The sequence below is a fragment of the Heterocephalus glaber genome, unplaced genomic scaffold, assembly GCF_053883595.1.
Source record: "Heterocephalus glaber isolate CG9 unplaced genomic scaffold, H.glaber_assembly_v1.0 deba00000281, whole genome shotgun sequence".
NCBI lineage: Eukaryota > Metazoa > Chordata > Mammalia > Rodentia > Bathyergidae > Heterocephalus > Heterocephalus glaber.
The window spans coordinates 17,472,996-17,492,144 of NW_028258139.1; the positions used below are offsets into that span (position 1 = coordinate 17,472,996).

Below are 19,149 nucleotides of genomic sequence, written 5' to 3' on the forward strand. Positions count from 1 at the left end.
AGAGGGGTTGTTTCAGAACACACTGAAATGAAACTGATGATTACAGAATGTCACAGTCCTCTATATTCTCATTATGGGCTATTCTAATTTTATGATAATCACATGTGGATTCTGCATCACTCTCAGGGTTGTAGATTTTGCAAAAGGATTGTATAGTCTTGCAGATCATCGCGTGATGTTATTGGAATATTCATTCATTCATTCATTCATCCCTCTAGCATTTACTGAATGCCAAGCATGTGCCAGTACTATGCGAGCTGGCAGAGATACAGAGGAGACCAGGGTGTGGTTTGTGCCCCTCCACAGCAGCTGGTGGTGGAAATTTCTATAATCAGCTAAGAACTGATACTTACTGGAAGTTCTTCTCTCTTTAGTACAGACTCAAGGATCTGAGGAATACAAAAGAAGCAAAAGGCAATATTTTTTACTCTCAGGAGGCTTTTGAGGAACAGAAGGAAATACTGATACAACAAGGACACTAGAAACCTAGTTATCAGATCACGAGTGTGCCTGGGCTCCAGGGGGTTAAAAAGAATGATGAGAAATGTGAGTTAAGTTATGAAGTTTAAAGCATCTGGCTTCACTTCCCATAAAATAAACATAGTTTTAATCAAATGCCCCTGCTCTTTAGTCTCTAAAATTTATATCACAAATATGTTAACATTCTGTCACTGTGACAAATACCTGAGATGAATCAACTTATACAGGTGAAAGGTTTGTTTTGGAGGTTTCAATCCATTTACTTGTCATGGTGCAACAGTGCATCATGGTGAGTATGTTCAGCAGAGGGAGATTAGTCACCTCACGGCAGCCAAGAAGTAAGGAGAGGGAGGGACCAGAGTCCCCATATTCCCGCCAAGCACAAACCTCTCAAGGACCTACCTTCTTTGCAGTGGGCTCCACCTCCTAATTGTTCCACTACCTCCCAACAGTGCCACCAGCTAGCTGGTGACTGAGACTCCAACACGTGGCCTTTGTTGGCTGTTCAAGATACAAACTATAGTAAATATCTATGAGACTCTGGACAGATTATATAAACTCCCAGAGTAATGGTCTGTGTATTAACTTGGGAATAATCATTCCTGTTAATTTTGTCTCCATGCATTAGTTTACTATGACGGCTATAACAAATTTCCACAATCACTGTGCCTTCAACAGCAGAAGTTTATTATCTTGGAATTCTAGAGGATAGAAATCTGATGTGTCTCACTGAGCTAAGGTCGGGATGTTGCAGAGCTGCACACCTCTGTGGAGACTCCAGAGAACCTGTTTTCTGGACTTTCCAGTCTCTGGGGATTGTTGCATCCCTTGGCTGGTGGCCTCTTCAGGTTGCAAAACCAGCAATGGCTGATGTAGCCTTTCTCACATGACATTGGTGTTGCTCTCGCTTTAGCTCCTAGTTTCCCTTGTAAGGACTCTCCCAATTGCACTGGGTTCAACCTAGTGATTCAGGACTATCTCAAGTGCATCTAATAAATAGTCATAATTCCATCTGCAACCTTAATAATTATCTTTTGCCTAAAATATTCACCTGTTTTGGTTTAGAATTAGATATTTTGTGGAAAGGAATAATCATGCTTGCCCCATTATGGAAAGCACATAATTCAGTGCCACTCTTTTGGATGGAAATCAATAAAAAACTGTATTATTATTTCCAAAGAGGAGTCCTGTGGAATTCTTGACAATTCAGCCATACTGGTTGAAATTTTCTACTTCCTAATCTCGGCTCTTCTGTTCATGCCCACTGAAATTCTTCCACATCTACTCTTACTGTGTGCTTATTCTGGAAGGAACTGTGGCAAATGGTCCTTTCTTCATGGCTTCTTGAAAGTTCCTGACTAGAAAGAAGTAGCTCTCAGATGGTTAATATTTGCCTGGATTATTTATGATATCTGAATGTGGACAAATCTCTCATCTCTAAATGTTAGTTTTCTCATCTTTCATATAAAGTTATGATATTTGGATCAAGTATATCCTGGAGAGATCAAATGATACATCCATGTTATATATGAATGTGCGGTTTATGAATTTATGACCTGGCACAAACTTCAAGTGAAACAAAAAGGAATTGCTAATGTAGTTTAATATTTCTGTTTAATCAGAACAGGGTCCAAGTGATTCAAGCTAATAGAAACTTACTTCTTTCCATTTAAACCTATAAAGCATGTTGAGTTCAAGATGATGATTAATACTTAAAGTGAAATTTAGGATCAAGTGGTTTTAAGAAACAATAATTCAGGCTAGCCAACTTTTTATAATACAGTTTGATTAGTACCTATTAGTTTTACAAAATATTAGGTTTCAATATGGTATTTTCATACATGCATATAACCTTTGGAGCACATTCATCCCTCCTCTTCTCCTCATTTCATCCCTTATTCCCCATCTTTTGTTTAATGGTAGTATTCTTTCTAATAATAATCTCCCTTCTAGTTTTATGACAACTTTAGATTCTACGTATTAGAGAACATAGGTGATATTCACCTTTCTGAGTCCGGCTTATTTCACTTAACATGATGACCTCCAGTTCCGTCCATTTTCCTGCAAATGAATAATTTCTTTCTTCATCATGGCAAAATAATATTCTATGGCATATACATACATATATATATATATATATATTATTCACTTTATTCATTCTTTGATGAGTATCTAGGCTGGTTCCATAGCTTGGCTACTTTGAATTCTGTCACAATGACCATGGATATGCAGGTAACCCTAAAGTGTGCTGCCTTTCATTCCTTTGGCTACATAACAAGATGTGAGATTCCTGGATGAGAGGATAGTTCTATTTTTGGTTTTGTGATGATCTTTCATAGTCATTTCCGTAGTCACTATACTCATTTACATGCCACTAGCAGTGTAGAAAGGTTCCCTCTTCCCAATATCTTTGCCAATGTGCATTTATTGATTGATTGATTAATTGACTGATTTTTCTTAATGACAGTTATTCTGTCTGGGGTGAGATAAAATCTCAATATAATTTTGATTTTCTTTTCCCTCATGGCTAAAGAACACTTTTTCACACACTTACTGGCTATTATTACTTCTTTGGAGAAAAGTATCTGTTTGATTTCTTTGCCCATTTATTAATTGGTATATTTTGTTATTTTAGTGTTGTTTTAAATTTCTTTATTTATTGTATATACTAATCCTCCATCAAAAGAGTAGCTGACAAAGATTACCTCCCAATCTATATGCTGCTTCTTCACTCTGTTGGTTATTTCCTTTGCTGTGCAGAAGCATAATTTGATGCAGTACCACTTTTTGATTCTTGATATTATTTTTTGGGCTATCGGAATCTTGATTTGCTGTGCCAGTGTCTTTAAGTGTTCCTCCTCTGTTTTCTTCTAGCAGTTTCAAACTTTCAGTACCTATGCTTAGAGTTTTCATCCATTTTAAAATGATTTTTGTACAGAGTGAGTGGTATCTAATTTCAGTCTTCTACAACATCTATTGTTAAAATGTCTGTCTTTTCTCCAACATAGGTTTTTGGCCCCTTTGGAAAGAATCAGATGATTGTTATTGCGTGGTTTTGTTTCTGTGTCCTTTATTATATTTCGTTCTTGAACATGTCTGTTTTTGTTCTAGTACCATGCTGTTTTTGTTACTATGGCTTTGAAGTGTAATTTAAAATCAAATCCTGTGATACCACTTACATTGCTATTTTGCTCATAATTGCTTTGGCTATACTGGATGTTTTGTATTTCTGTAGGAAATTTAAGATTACTTTTTCTAATTCTGTGAAGAAGCCATTGGAATTTGGTGAGGATTGCATTGATTCTATAGATTACTTTCAGTAATGTAACCATTTTAATAATATTAGTTCTGCTGATCCATTAACATGAGAGGTATTTCCATCTTCTAATATTTTCAATTATGTTATTCAATGTTTCATAATTTTTACTGTAGAAGTCTTTCCCCTCCTTAGGTTGATTTTAGGTATCTTACTTTATTTTTTGGTGCAATTGTGAATAAAATTGTTTTCCAACTTTCTTTCTCAGCTAATCTATTACTGGTGTATAAAAGGCGATCAATTTTTCAATGTTGGCTTTTTATCCTGCTACTTTGCTGAATTTTCTTATCAAATATCAAAGTCTTTTAGTGGACTCTTTAAGGTCTTTTAAGCATAGGATTATATTGTCTATAAATCAGATAATTTAACGTCTTCCTTTCCTCTTTGTATCTCTTTTACTTCTTTCTCTTGTGTAAATGTTCTGTGTAAAATTTCAAGTAATGGAGAACATTGCATCACTTCTTATTTTAAAGGAAATGCTTTCAGTTTTCCCCATTCGGTATGATGCTAGGTGTGAGTCTGTCACATATAACGTCTTTCTATGTGCAGTTTCTTCAGGACTTTAATCATGAAAGGACATTAAATTTTTCTGAAGGCTTTTTCCATGTCACTTGAGATGCTGTGTTGTTCCATTCAGTTTACAAGTATTTTATAAAGGATTTTGCATCTGTGTTCATCAAAGCTATCGGCCTATAGCTTTTTGTTGTATCTTTATCAAATTTTGGTATTAGGGTAACATTGGCTTCGTAGAATTAGTTTCAGAGTATTCCTTCCCTTTCTATTTCATAGGATAGTTTGGGGGAGCATTGGTATTAGTTTTTATTTAAAGTTCTGGTAAAATTCAGCAGTAAATCTATCTGGTCCTGGGCTTTTGTTTACTGGGAAATTTTTTATTACTGTTTCAATATTATTGCTGGTTATTGATCTATTTAGTTTCTTTATGTAGGTTTATTTATCTCTTTAGTTCAATTTAAATATATCATATGTGTCTAGAAATTTATTAATTCTTCTAGATTCTCAAATGTATGGGAATATAGTTTTCAAAATAGCCTCTAACCATCTTCTGGATCACAATGGTATCTGTCATAATCTTTCTTTTTGTCTGTAATGTATTGATTTGGGTCTTCTTTCTGTTTCTTTTGGTGAATTTGACTAGGGGGTTATCAATCTTGTTTATTTTTTTTTTCTACTAACCAAGTCTATAACAAAATTAGACTCCCAGGAGGATTAGGAGAAAAAGAGAAACATACATTTGTCTCTGCAGTTGTCATCCCAGTTCTCTTTTTGTGCCTCTGTGGCTCTGGGAATGGGTTAAATCTTGCCATTGGCTCCATTTCCTCTGGAAGAAAGCCTGGGATGGTGCTGTTTTTCACAGAGGATTCATGGGAGATCAAAAAAGATTACATAAGTGAAAGTTCCTAGTGGGGTTCTGACACAGAGATGCTTAATCAATCTTGAGTAGAGCTGCTCCTGGTCCAGCTACAATCTGACAGAAAGTGATGTGTAGTTTCTGGCAATGAGTGACCTGTCATATGTTCAGTGAGGAGGCCATTAGGATATGATGGTGGTGGTGCGGATGGCATTTATGCCTGTTTCCTTGGTGATGGGATTACTGAGATGCATAGGGAAAGGTAAAATCTTGTATCTGTATCAATAAGAAATTGTCCATTATTGGCCCATGGGGACTTAACCTGCAAATATGTTTTATCTTGTTGAGACAGTCTTATCATTAATGATATGGCCATAGTTGCTGCTGTTACTGTTGTCATTATCATTAATGTATGGACCAACATATAACATTTGAAAGGTGTTTCATCAAAAAAGTCAAATTTCTGTGTTCCTCTGAAAAGTAGAAGACCTGGCAGCATGCCTGGTGGCAATGAGATGGTGATAAGTCATAGTGGGCCCTGTGGACAAGCATGTAGCTTCCACTGAGAGTCCTCACCCTCATGATGAAGGTGTTCATGGATATGCTTACTATGCTTCCAATGGGATTTCCAAATGGTAGTTGTGTTAGTTTGTTTTACGATAATGTAAGAGACATCAGATCATGTCTGTTTTACTATCTCTTTTTGTCTCTAGCATATTGATTTGGGTCTTCTTTCTCTTCCTTTTGGTTAATTTGACTAGGGGATTATTAATCTTATTTTTTTCAAAGAACCAGGTCTATAACAAAATTAGACTCCTGTGAGGATTATCAGGAGACTTATGGATTCAAAAGCAGTTTTGAGAAAGAGTGCAAAGACATTCTCAGTAATTCTTTACCTCCTCTCTCTAATGGTAGTGTGCCCTAAAGCTGTCGTACAGTTATCACAGCCATGGAATTGCTATAGGCAGTCAACATACAGAACATTTCCATCACCACCAGCACCCTTCATATTGCTGCTTGATATCCACACCACACCCTTTCCCTTCCCTTCTCTCCATCCCTGACAATCACTAATGTGCTTTCTATAGTATTTTTGTAATTTTCCCATTGCAAGAATGCTGTATAAATAAATGGATCCACCTTTTGGAATAGACTTTTTTTTTTACTGAGCATAATTGGAGATTCATCTAGGTTTTTCAGTGCATGAGTTGTTTATTCTGGTGTATTGCTGATTAGTGTTCCACAGGTTAATTACTCACCCACAGACATCTGGTTTGTTTCAGCTTTGAGGTATTGTGGATAAAACTACTGTAGGAATTCTATGCAAGCTTTTGTATAAGTGAATTCCATTCCACTTATAAAAGTGCCCAGATTGGAATTTTGTGGTTGTATATTTAATTTTTGTGCATATATATTTAATTTTTAAAGAAATACCAACCATTTTCCACAGTGGTGGTTCCGTTTCACATTTCTACCAACAACATATGAAAGAATGATCAGTTTGAGTTTGTATGTGTAAGAGCCAGCTTTGGATGTTGTCATTATTTTTCATTTTACCAATGTTGATAGGTGTGTGGTAATATCTCATGGTGCTTTTAATTATATTTGGCTGAGATCAAGCACTCAAATGTCTTTTTTCAAAGAATCTGTTTTTACTTTGTATATTTACAGTGTACATGATAATTTGATATACATACACAGATTGAAATGTTTACTGCAGGGAAGCAAAGTAGCATATTCATCACCTTCCTTAGTTACTCTTTTATTTTCATTTATTCTTGTATGCACACCTAAAATCTATTCTCTTAACAAGTTTTCAATATGCAATACAATAATATTATCTATGGTCCCACAGCTGTCCATTTCATTCTATATAATTGCAAGTTCAGATCTTTTGACATGCATGTTCCCTCTTTGTCCCTTCCTCTCTTCTAGTAATCACTGTACTACTCTCTTTTTCTATGTATTTGACTTTTTAAATGCTCCACATATAAGTAAGGTGAATGTACTATTTTCATTTGAGTGTGTCTTCACTTAGTGTAATGTCCTTCAGGTTCATTCATTTTGTTATAAGCAGAAATATCTCCTTTTCTAAGGCTGACCACTCCAACAAATCAGTCTTCAGTGTCTGTCTATCTGTCTATCTATCCATCTCCCACATTTTTTCTCCCACCCATCCAGAGCATGACCACTCACATTGGTTCCATACCTTGCCTATTATGAAGAATGCTTCCAGGAACATGGGAGTTCAGACAACTCCATGATGTGCTTATTTCATTTCATGCTGTATAACCAGCAAAGAAATTCCTGGGTCAGGTGGTAGTTCTATTTTTGCTTTTGTGAGGAGTCTCCATACTGTTTTATATAACGGTTATAGCAATTGACGTTCACACCATCAGTGTACAAGGGTTCTGTTTTCTCACACCTTCCCCAATACTTGTCAGTGCTTGCCTTTTTCATTTTCTTCCATCTGCTTTTCATTTCATTGTTTCCTTTGATGGGTAGAAACTTTTTAATTTGACGCATTTCCTTGCTTGTTTTTGTTGCCTGTGCTTTTGGTGTCATATACCAAAAATCATTCCTAGGACCAGTGTTAAAGAGACTGTCTCTGTCTTCTCTTGAGAATTTTTATGACCTTCAGGCCTTGCATTTGAGTCTTAAGCATGTTTTGAGTTAATTTTTTGTGAATGGTAGTGGTGAAGTGCACAAATTTATTCTTTTCCATGCAGATATCTAGTTTTCCTGACACTATTTATTGATGAGACTTCCATTTCCCCAGTGTGTATTCTTCATGTCCTTGGGATACATTAGTTGACTCTATATTCATGGGCTTATTTCTGGGCTCTCTATTCTGTTCCATTGTTCTATGTTTATTTGTATTTCAGTTCCATGCTGTCTTGATTATGAATAACTTTGTAATATAATTTTAAATTAGGGAACCTGATACCTGCAGCTTTATTTTATATGAAGATTATTTTACTGTTTAGTAAATTTTGTGATTTTGTATGCATGTAAATTATTTTCTGCATGTCAAAGAAATATATCATCAGAATTTTAACCAGGACTACACTGAATCTCTATATTGTTTTGGTTAATATGAATGTATGAACAATTTCCATAGATTTATTTGCCCCCATGAATACTCTTAGGTGAAATATCTCTGCACGTGTTTGCCCATTTTCATTTTTTTAAATTAATTTTATTGGTATATTATAGGTATAGAATATAATCTCATTCATCATTGAAAATTTTCACCTTTATATAATCTCTCTTGGTTCTTATTTTTACCTCGTTCCCCTGCACTCCCTTCAACCCCTCCACCCCTCCTTATCTACAAAGACTTTGTTTCCATTTTTTCTTTTTCTCATATTAATTCCATTCCCTTCTTTCCTTTCCCCTACCCCTCACACTTCCCCTTTCCGTTTGCCCCTTTTCTTCCTATTGCACATTATCTATATACTTTTTAGTCCTCATTTACACTTTCAGTTTTTCACACTAGAGAAACTATTTGGTATTTACACATGTGTGTCTTATTTATTTCACTTTGCCCTTTTTCTACCTGTTTTTTGTTTGTTTGTTTTTACTGCTAGGATTTGAAAGTTCTCTACTTATTGTAGGTTTGAAGTCCTTTATGAGATAGTTTATTCTCATTATTCACAGTAGCTGTTTTACGTAAATCCATGATGAATTAAGAAATAATGAGCCATTGATGCTAGGTGAAATACAGGGTTTTATTTGTGTGAGCTTTTAGTCACATTTTCCTCAACTGATCAATATATATAAACTTGCTTTATGTGTGCTTCTGTTTAAGGATACTTTACTTAAAATATATTGCTAATTCATTAGCAATAAGCTTAGGGAATGGCAGTCTATATGATACTGAATGAAGCTTATCTAATATACATACTCTTTCTGTAAGTCACATCTGTTGCCATCCTACATTGAGGAACACTTATCAGCACTTCAGCATTACCTTGGAGGGTAATGAGAGAATTATCAACAAAATGCAGAAAAATAAAAAAAAACTATGACAAGGAAACTTGTTTGCAAGACTGTCAGCCTTGGTTGGGGAGCTATATGTCAGATGGTTTAATATTTTGGCCACTGTGTTCATGTCTGTGACTGACCGTAGTATTATATTTAGGTTTAACAAATAGGCAAATCCATAAATTTGGTGCATACCATTGGTGGTGAAATTACAGCACATATGCTATTTCTTTTTCTATTAAGACAAGAGATGTTAATGTATGAGTTGTTTATTCTCAACTAAAATCTCAATATTCAGGTTTAATTGGAGTGTTGGTACTTTGAAGTGAATAAGTGGGTTTTTGGTTGCAGTTTGGGTGCTCAGTCTCTAGATACCATGTGTCAACTGCATGTAATTCACAAATATCTTCTGCCACACTATAGCTTGGGTTTTAATCCTCTTAGATTGTTCATAGATCAAAAGTGTTTACTTTTAGTGAAATCAAATTTGTAAACATTTTATTTTCTGCTTTATGTTTTTTACATCAAGTCTAGCAACTCTGCTTAGCTCTATATTTAAAATATTTTTTGAACTTTTCTATTTTTTTCTAAAAATATTATAGTTTTATATTTTTTGAAGTCATTTGATTTGGTTTGTGTATAAGGTGTGAAATTAAATTTGAAGTTCATTTGTTTGATATTGTTTTGTTTATATATGTTCAATTGCTTCAAAATTTTCATTGAACAGGAGATTTCTCTTTCACTGAATTGTACTTTTTTTCAAGTATCACATGGCATTTTATGCCCTTGTTGGTACTGAGTGAAAGATAGACATCTACGTTTCTCATGTGATTGCCAGTTAAGCCAGAGTAGGTGGGGTTCTCACTACTCTCTGTATAGGATAAAACTCTGGCTCCTACTAGAGACCTTCTCTGGGTGGGCTAAAGGGTGGTAAGGCTGGCCTTCATGAAGCCTGGCAGTAGTGAATCTCCAGACTTTCCAGGTGGCCTTAGGTGGTGGGTGGGGATAGGATCACCATTTTTTCTGTGGTACTTGACTGTGGCAGACAGGTATAGTCACATTTTCTATCTTGCTTGCTGCCTTCTCCTTGATTCTTTGGGTTGGGGGTAGGCTTTTTGTTTAGGGCTTTTTTGTGGTGACTTTTTATTTTTAATGATCTGTTTTTGTTTTTGTTATTGTTTTGTTTTTTTTTTTTTTTGGTACCGGGGATTGAACTCTGGTCCTTGTACTTGCGGAGCCAGCAGCAGAACCACTGAGTTTTCCATCATGGGTTATGACACCTATTTCCCTGTAAAACTGAAATTCCCTCATTAAAGAAAAACTACCTTTTTCAATGTAACTGTGTCCCATATGTTGTTACCTTAGTCTCACCACTTTCTGGTTCAGTCTTATATGCTTTCAAATAAGCTCAACTTCCTGTCTTCAACTATGTCCCATCCTTTCCCCCCATTCACCCCTGCTGCTAAAAATCTTTTCTCTTTTCTGCCAGAGCAACTTCATACATGCCCTTCTGTATGCTGCCTAGAAACTTCTTAGTTTCCTGCAGCTTTCCAGAGTAAGTCTAGATATGTTTAGAAGTTGGCACAAAGAAGTCAGATCTTCAGCCACCTGTCTTCTGCTCTCTTCTTAGATATTACCAGATCCGAGTGACCTTGAAAGTGTCCTCAAGGATCCCACACAGAGTGAGTGCTTCCATCGTTGGGCAGACAGGTAAGTAGAACAATGCAGTGGGCTCTCGTCCCAGTGGCAAACCTTCATTTGTTGTGTGCCAGGACACCGTGGAATGAAAGGCATAGAGAGGCACTTGCAAGTCACTGTTGAAGGGTAGATGCAAGTCTTTTGGAAATATAGACCTGCTGTTGGAAGTGGCCTCATGTGATCATTGCTGCAAGGGGCATGTGACTGAAGAATGACACACTGTCCTGAGAGTGATAGTATTTGAGGACAAACTGGCCATAGGAAATCAAATCAGGGATGCAAGGGGGTGAAAATGGCATCCAACACATAGGAATGGAGAAATCTGCCTTTAAAGAATCCTAGGTAGTCAGGTAGAGTCAAAAGAGTCAGTAAGTGGGCACTTGTGGTGACATCTTCCATGCACAGTGGGGTTCCAACAGCCATGCACCCAGTGTGGGGAAAAGGATGCCAAGGACAGCTCAAGCCCCAACTAAAGGAGACTGGCGTATTTAGTGTTCAGGGCTCTTAGCAGGCACTCTACAAGAGAGCTGAGTCAGAAATATAGAACTTATTACAGAGGCTATAAAGACAGGCATCACATTGCCTAGTGGAAATACAAGATGGTTACATTGGTAAATTTGGAAGATCTAAATAGACTAGCAGTTCTTAAAAAGAATGGGAAAGGCTTAGAGGTGGTGGGGAGAAAGTAAGAAAAAAAAAGGCAAAGATGCACAAAATCTGTTACACTTTAAAAGTAAAAGTGGCCAAGAATATTACAGAAATCAAATTCTGGTTAGAGCTATAATTCATAAGCTTAATTTGGAGTTGACAGCAATATTAAGGTGAAAGAAATTATCATGTGCATTTGGATACCCACAAGCTAAGAGTGTAAAGATGAAGGCTGCTTAACTTCATGTTGTAGGTGTGTATGTGTGGGCAGTCAGCTCCTTAATGCAGAGTGGACCACCGAGGAAGCCAAAGGATGAGGATTAGTAGACTAACTCAAATTCATGACCAAGAAAGAGAAAGATGCTGTGGACTACCTGCTTCAGATTCTGAGCAGAGTGAAAGTGCAGTTATAGTGAAGTCACCGTATTTCCAAGATATTTCTCCTTTTTTATTCAACTTCTCTCTCTGGAAATAGATGAGGCATCTTAAGAGAGACCTAAGTGGCCGCCCATTCTCTTACAGTACAGGTTAATAGTGACTCAAGGGTCCACACTTGCCTTTCTTGGCTGATCCCTTGAGTTACCTGAATTGCATCTCAGTCCCACCCCAACTTCCACCTGAGGCCCATGGCGTCCACAAGAGGAGGTGACTTGGACTCTGGCATGTCATGAACTAGTTGTGTAACCTCAGGTAGGTTATCAGCACCTTGAGCTTTAGTTACTCACCTGAAATATGAGGATAAAGCCCATCCATTGGGTTTTTCTATTAGAGGCTATACGTGAAAAGAGACCTTCTTTTTTATAGATTGTAAATGTGACAAATGTAAGTCCACCAGGACTGGGTCTGGCACCAAGTCTGACAGTCCTATTTGTGAGTGGTCATGGGATCAGCAGTGTGAGAATGGAAGGCAGAAGATCAGGGGAGGGACTTACCATCAGATGCAGGTGACCTGATAGTAGCCATCTGCAGGGTTCTAACAAGGACTTCGTGGACAGCATGAACCCAGCTCCTTATGTATAAAATGGAGGAGGCAAATGGTCCTTATCTCATGGATCAAATGAGTTATGCAAGTAAAATGATAAAAACATTGTGGGGCACATAGTCAGTTCAGAGTCACACTTCCTAGACTAAGCAGTGATACGATGCTCAGAGTAGCCGTTTATTTCATGGTGCTCTTCCTAGTGCTGGTCCCTGGCCATGGGAGGCTGCCTGCCTGCTCTGGAGGTATCCCAGTCATGTAGGGAGACAAAGAAGTGGTCAGATGAGCACAAAAGAGGCAGAGTGTGATGACATCTAGTGCAGCATTGTGTTCATCATGACTGCCCCAGCTCAGAGCCTGGCAGCCAGGTGGAAGAAGGGACTCCCAGAGGAGACCTGGAAGGAAGAGAAGCCAGCCCTGCAGATAGATAGGGAAGAATGATCCAGGCAGAGCAAACAGAATGACCCCTATCACTGGAGGGCACTTCCGGGAGGAGGAGACATCTGGTGGAATTGTTGCTAAGAACAGGTGTCCTGAGAAAGGAAGCAGGGGCAGTTGAGTTTGCAGCCATTTCCTGCCACACTGAGGTCCATTTTGTCTCAAAGGCATGACTGGGTGAAATCAAAGCACTCTGATGACATAAACTGGGCCCTGTTAAAATACATTTTGTGCTCATAAATCTCATAAATGAAGGGACAGAATTCTGTTTTTGTTCCCTTTTCAATTATGTCAGTTCCTGAATAATCACATTATCAGGAAAAATATTCCAATTGTATAGATGAGGTAGCTACAGATTTTCTTTAAATAGGAAAAATATCTCGTTGAATTTTACAAGTCGTTTATGATTAGTTCCTGTGCGTAAGTGCAGTAACAGTTCTCTTATGCATGACCTGCATATCCTTGCATCTTCTCTCAAAACAGTTTTTAAAGATAATCTGGTACAATTTCTCTGGAAAATTGATGACTTGTCTGAGTTAGCCGAGTATCACACTGAGTAGACTTGGACGGGATTTGGGCTGCAGTGGTTAGGAATGATCCTCTGCTTGGCATTTTGAAAGACCTCAGCATTAGAGGAAGTGTAGCAGAAGAAAGGTGACAATAGGAACAGTGTCACGTGTGCCCTCGGACTTGAGTGCAGAGTGCAAAGGCAGCCCCCTCAGTGTGGGTCTGAGGATGCAGAGGATCCTGGTCCTAGTGTTCAGTATGAATCTAAAGGCCATGGGAACAGGAAAGTTCAATTACAGGTAATTATCTAAGGAGTCACTGAGCCCAGGACACGCCAGGACATAAAAGCAAAAAAGCCATCGCCATATCTTCCTGCTGCTGCACTTTCAAGTGGAAAACTGTTGGAGTAAGCAGCCTGATTATTAGATGACAAGGTCCTGGAGTAGGTAGGACCTGCTCTCATCCATGTGAAGACTCCACCCCTTCACAACAGGGCTTTGTTTTGTAAGTGAGCCCTTCAGCTGCTGAGTCTTAAATTTCTACTTTGCATGTACACACATGTGTGTATGTATGTGTGTGTGTGTAATTGATTTCATGTGGTTTGTCTTGTTCTTAAAATATACACCTGTCAGTCAAGCGTGTGACATATTGATCCAGATCAATATTTGAGTTCAACAAATTTTTCTGATCCTGCTTTCAAGTAAGAAAATATATGATGCCCTGAGGAATACAGAAATGGGTAATGATTAATTGAAATATGATTGTTCAGGTACTCCAGGAAGAGAACCCGGCTGTAAGAAATTTTAAAATGGGATTAATTTATTGCAAAGCCTTATTTTATCTTTCCTCCTGGCATCAGGGTTAAGAGTAATTGACTTGTCCATAACTGTGGATAAATGTGAGGTATACTTAACCTTGGCTATTTTCCTCTCCCAAAAGGTGTTATTTAATTCATTTTGTAACCTCTTCCTATGTTGAGATTTTTTTAATAAAAAGTCATTTCCCTTGGGGTCTGATCAATCGGAGCACATGTGGGAAAAGAGGGTTGTCCGAGTATATTGACGCCTTGACAAACTGGGTAGGCAAGAAATAGGCATCTGCTAGTCTTTGTTCATCAAAGCAAGAGAAAAGATAGTGCAGTGAATTGTGGAAATGTATAAAAATTGCCATGATTAGTTTTAGTAATGTTTTGAGAGGTAATTTCCATTTCCATTAAGTAGAAGCACTTAAGAGCTTTGCCATGCGGAGGGCGGGGGAGAGACATTTATTCTCTAAATGAATCAATGTAATTTCTTTTCAGGGTCCATTAAAGTGCACCTAAATATCAAATATGCCTGTTTTCATGGAAAATGCTAAGCAGGTAAAACACTCCAGCTCATAGGCTTTGAGTTTCTGCCTGGTGCAGAGGAGAACCCATTGCAGCTGCGGCTTGCAGAAGGGCTGCCCTGTGTAAGCAGCATTTCACGGAGGATCTTCTATCCATAGCACTTCTGAGCAGGCAGTTCACACACAGTGAAGCTCAGGCTTCATCACTGCGACTCCATGGGCAACCCAGGAGTCTGCTGTGCCAGCTGACCAGAGACCTGGCTTTCTCTGGCTCAGGCCAGGGGTTGGCTCTCTGCTTTACCCTTGAGAGCGCATGTTACAGTTGCTTGACCTCAGGGCCCTCCTGCATGAAGCTTTCTTCTGTCTCCCGTAGCCTCTTGATTTTCATCTCTGCCCCTGCTCCTGCTGTCCTCCCAATGTGAATCCTAGCCCTTTCTGTCTTCTCTCACCCCCCCCCCCCACAAAGATGGTGCAAGCTGTTCAAGGGCAATCTCCTGCTCCCCCAGAACTAATCACTCCATCTATGTGTGACTCACACCACTTGCAAACATGCAGTTTGTGACCCTCCCTCTCCTTTGGTACCTCCCTGACCTTGTAGTGTGTCTTCAACTACCAACAGCTGCCCTTTACTTTGGATAATGACCCCAGGCTACAGGAAACACTTTGTCCAAGGGTTGAGCTTGGCCCTGGGTTTGAGTCCCACCATCCCCCTTCCTACTCACAGCCCCTGCAGTGAACCAGTGCTTCCTAGTTCATAGGCAGGGAAGCCCGCTCCCCGCCTCAGGACTGGGCAATGAGCAGTTCTGATGCACAGCTCAGAGGATCCTGCAGGGCCAGGCTGCACTCCCTGCTTGGGGTTTCTGGGATGTGCCGGGCCTGTCTTCTCTTTCCCTGCCTTGGTTCTCCACTTCCCCTGGGGTCTCGATGAGGATGCACCCAGAATAAATTCCTTGGGAGCACATCTTTATCTGCTGCTTAGCCATCTGTATCCAGAAACATGTAGATACAGTGCAGCAGTCAGGAAGTAACCAAACCTGGGGTCACCTGACCTGGAGTCACCTGGATGCCTAGTGAGTCCATGCCAGCAGTCTTGATACTTTGATGTAACTCTCTATAAAAAGAGGTAACACTGTTAGGAAAGAAATTGAAGCTGTTGTAAGGATTGCTTGAGGTTCTGTATGCAGGTAATAAAATTCCCACGTGGGTTCTCCTGTCCTGTGCACACTGTGACATCACACCAGCATGCCACCTTCCCACTCCATCTGTAGGGACAGCCTCTCAATCTACCCCACATTTGATGTGGATTCTGTTGACATACTATGTTAAACAAATCTTTATTGCTGTGACAAATACCAGAGATAAGTAAGGATGAATAATTATTTTGGTTTATGGTTTTAGAGGTTTCAGTCCATACCTGCTTGGCTCTGTTATTTCTGTGCCTGTGTTGAGTCAGGACATCGTGGTAGGGAGTGCTAGGTGGCGCACAGTGGCTCTGAAAGTGGAGTTTAGGAAACAGGAACTGGCCAGGGATAAAATACATTTCAAAGTCATGACCCAGTGATCTGCTTCCTCCAAGCAGGCCCCACCTCCTGAAGCTTCTAAGACTTCCTGACAGTCTACTAAATCATGAATCCACGAATAGATTAATCCATTGATGAAGTCAGAGGCCTTGCAATCCAATCACCTCGTGTTTCTGAGGCAACAAAGCTTTCAACATGTGTGTTACGGGGCGATCTCAGATCCAAACCGTAACAGATACTGGGTATCAAATCCCCATCCCTAGAAGTCAGCTGCGTAAGAAGCATTGCTGACACCGCCCAAGGATGCTCAGAGATCAGGGTGTGGAACAAGGGAGGAAAGTGAGGACTGCACTGTGAATGATGAGGGCTCAGCAGGAGAGGCCCTGGGCACACAGATTCCGGGAAGCCCACCCAGGAAAGGCTGCTCTCTTCCTGAATCTGAGTTTTGTGAGGCACACTGGGCTCTTGATGTCTAGGGTCATTAATGCAAATCTTCCTCTGCTCAGAAAATGAGGGGGTTCCCCAGCAGGTCCCCATGGAGCCAGCCCCTCTGATCTAGCCATGACCCCACAGAGGAAGGCTCCAGGTGCTCTCCAGCTCAGGATGCCTTGGTCCTCACTCAGGCAGCTGCACTAGCACCTATACCTGTTTGGAACTAAGTTTCAAGCAAAGGTGTCTAGAAAGAAAGGGAAGGGGAACAGCAAGGCCTCTGGGGCTGTGTACAGAGAGACAGCACCAGGCTTCAGAGCAGCCAATCTTGTGGGCACCGGAGAGCAAGCAGCCTCTGGAGCCATGGTGTGTAGGTCCCACTGAGCCTGGGGTCCTTGGACTCCTCACTGTGCTCCCTGGGCCTCCCTTTCCTTCTATGTTAAATAGGACTGAAAATAATATTAACACTTCCCATGTGTGAATGTTGTGAGTATTAGAATATTAGCATGTATAAGTTTGGTGGTTAAACTTATTTTGCCAACTTGATTGGCTTAGGAGACCCCTAGGGGATTAGTGAAGCACATGTCTGTGTATGTCTCAGTGGGTTTTGGAGGCTTGACCTTGGGACCTATACATGGTCCCTGGCCCTCTCCTCTGCTTCCTGGGTACTTTGCTCCATTAGGCCCATCTGCTATAATGTTACAGCCCGAGAGCCAGCTAGCCATGGACTGGACTCCCTGACATTGTGAGCTTTGTAAAACCTCTCCTTTTTTAAGTCGTGGGTGTTGAGTATTGTGTCCCAGTGATGGGAAAGCTAATACAAGCAGTGACATATGGTCTCAATCAATGCTATTTTTAGTTTATTTTCAGAAGCCAGAATTGGAAAGTATGAGGGAAAGTTCCATGGGTCAAAATGTTAACTGTAATGTGTTTCTGATTATCCAGTATTTCGTGAGGGCCCTCTATGTGCTGGGTACTGGTCTCCAGGTCCTCTGAACACCCAGATGCCTAGCTGTGGATGTTGTTACCTGCCTCATGGAATGTGCCCCCCTGGGAGGGATTCCAGCAGGGTTTCCAGAGTGAGGGAGTCTGTGGGTAGTGAAATTGTGTGCACATATTTAGTTATTTGGGTCTTTGTAGACATAGCTCTCGCGGCTCAATATCTGAGCAAGCTACGTTATACTTCTAGGCATTTTTTATTTCCTGAAAGATCAGGAATCAAAGGCACTCTTGTTCTTTACAGAGTGTCTTTGATTCATTGTTCTATTTATGTGTGCCTAATAAAAAATTAAGAACATATTACTTCAGGCAATCAAATGGAGCTACATTTTCCCAGAGGCCCAGCAATTTGAACAATGAGACACATTTTAAATCAGAGTAGAATTCCCCTGAATATTGCTATAACAAGATCAAAAAGTGGCTTCCCAAAAAGTGGCTTTCAGTACATCTGCCAACCCCTCCCCCCCTTTTTTTCTGATGGCAGCCAAAAAGAAAAGAGTATGACTTTAGGTTACAACTTCTCAAAAAGAAAATTAGAAGAAAATGCCTATCTTTGCTCTCTCCATATTGTATTTGGACAGTTACAGAAACAATGTTTCCTGTTTTGTCTTCTTAGCTAGTGAGAAATAGAAGCAACGAAGGATACATCAACCCTTTACAAGGAATGCTCAAAATAAGAACATTGGAGTTTCATTTTAATTACTTTTTTGAACAGTGTACCCACCTTAACTAAGCAGTAATTTTTTTGAAGACTGTACTATCCTGATCCAGCATGCATACTTTATATCTCAGGGGAACTATGAGATCCAAATGTCCTCATCAAGCCTGAGAAGTGAGTGCCTCATGGGTCTATCTGGTGCAGTGAGCTCTCTAACCCTCTAGGTGGCTGGGTTTCTACTCATTGTAATTCACCACTTCTAAGAGTAGGCAGCCTCTGACTTCCACACAGACTGATACTTTCATAGGCCATGAGGATGCTATGGGACAACTACTCAAAAAAATATTCTCCTTTACCCCCCCCCCCTTTGGGATTATGACACTATGACAGCAGCTAAGGCTTATGTAATGCTTACCACTCCCCAGTCACTTTTCTAAGCCCCTTGTTTATACCGTCATGCATTGCTTAACTATGGGGATTTGTTTGGAGAAATGTCTTAATGGAAGACTTATGTCCATTGTTCAAACATATTACACCAAAGTTACACAAAATAAAACAGCCACAGCATCTCTAGGCAATATAATCTCATGGGACCACTGTATCTGAGGTCCATCATTGAAAACTCTTGTGGCATGTGACTCTACTGACTTTTATCAATTCTAAAAACAACTCTATGAAGCAGATGCTGCTGTTTCATTCCATTTTAGAGATGAAACAACTGCTATATACATTTTGTAGGAAGTGGAGTCAGGATTCCAACCCAGGCAGTCTGGCTCTTAACCATAGCGTTTTTGA

At 39.6% G+C, this 19,149-nt stretch overlaps 1 protein-coding gene across 7 annotated transcripts in view; it reads left to right on the forward strand.

The window, feature by feature from the left end:
* The window catches only part of Fam135b (family with sequence similarity 135 member B), a 318,048-nt gene that overhangs the window by 154,113 nt on the left and 144,786 nt on the right, over window positions 1–19,149 (forward strand). For all 7 annotated transcript variants that reach the window (XR_002391948.2, XM_004837905.4, XM_087187332.1 and 4 more), the window contains exon 3: window positions 10,783–10,862. Coding sequence is in view for 6 of the 7 variants with exons in the window: in XM_004837905.4 (XP_004837962.2) it covers window positions 10,783–10,862 (80 nt within the window). In the remaining variant the exon portion in view is untranslated. The remainder of the gene's footprint in view (window positions 1–10,782; window positions 10,863–19,149) is intronic.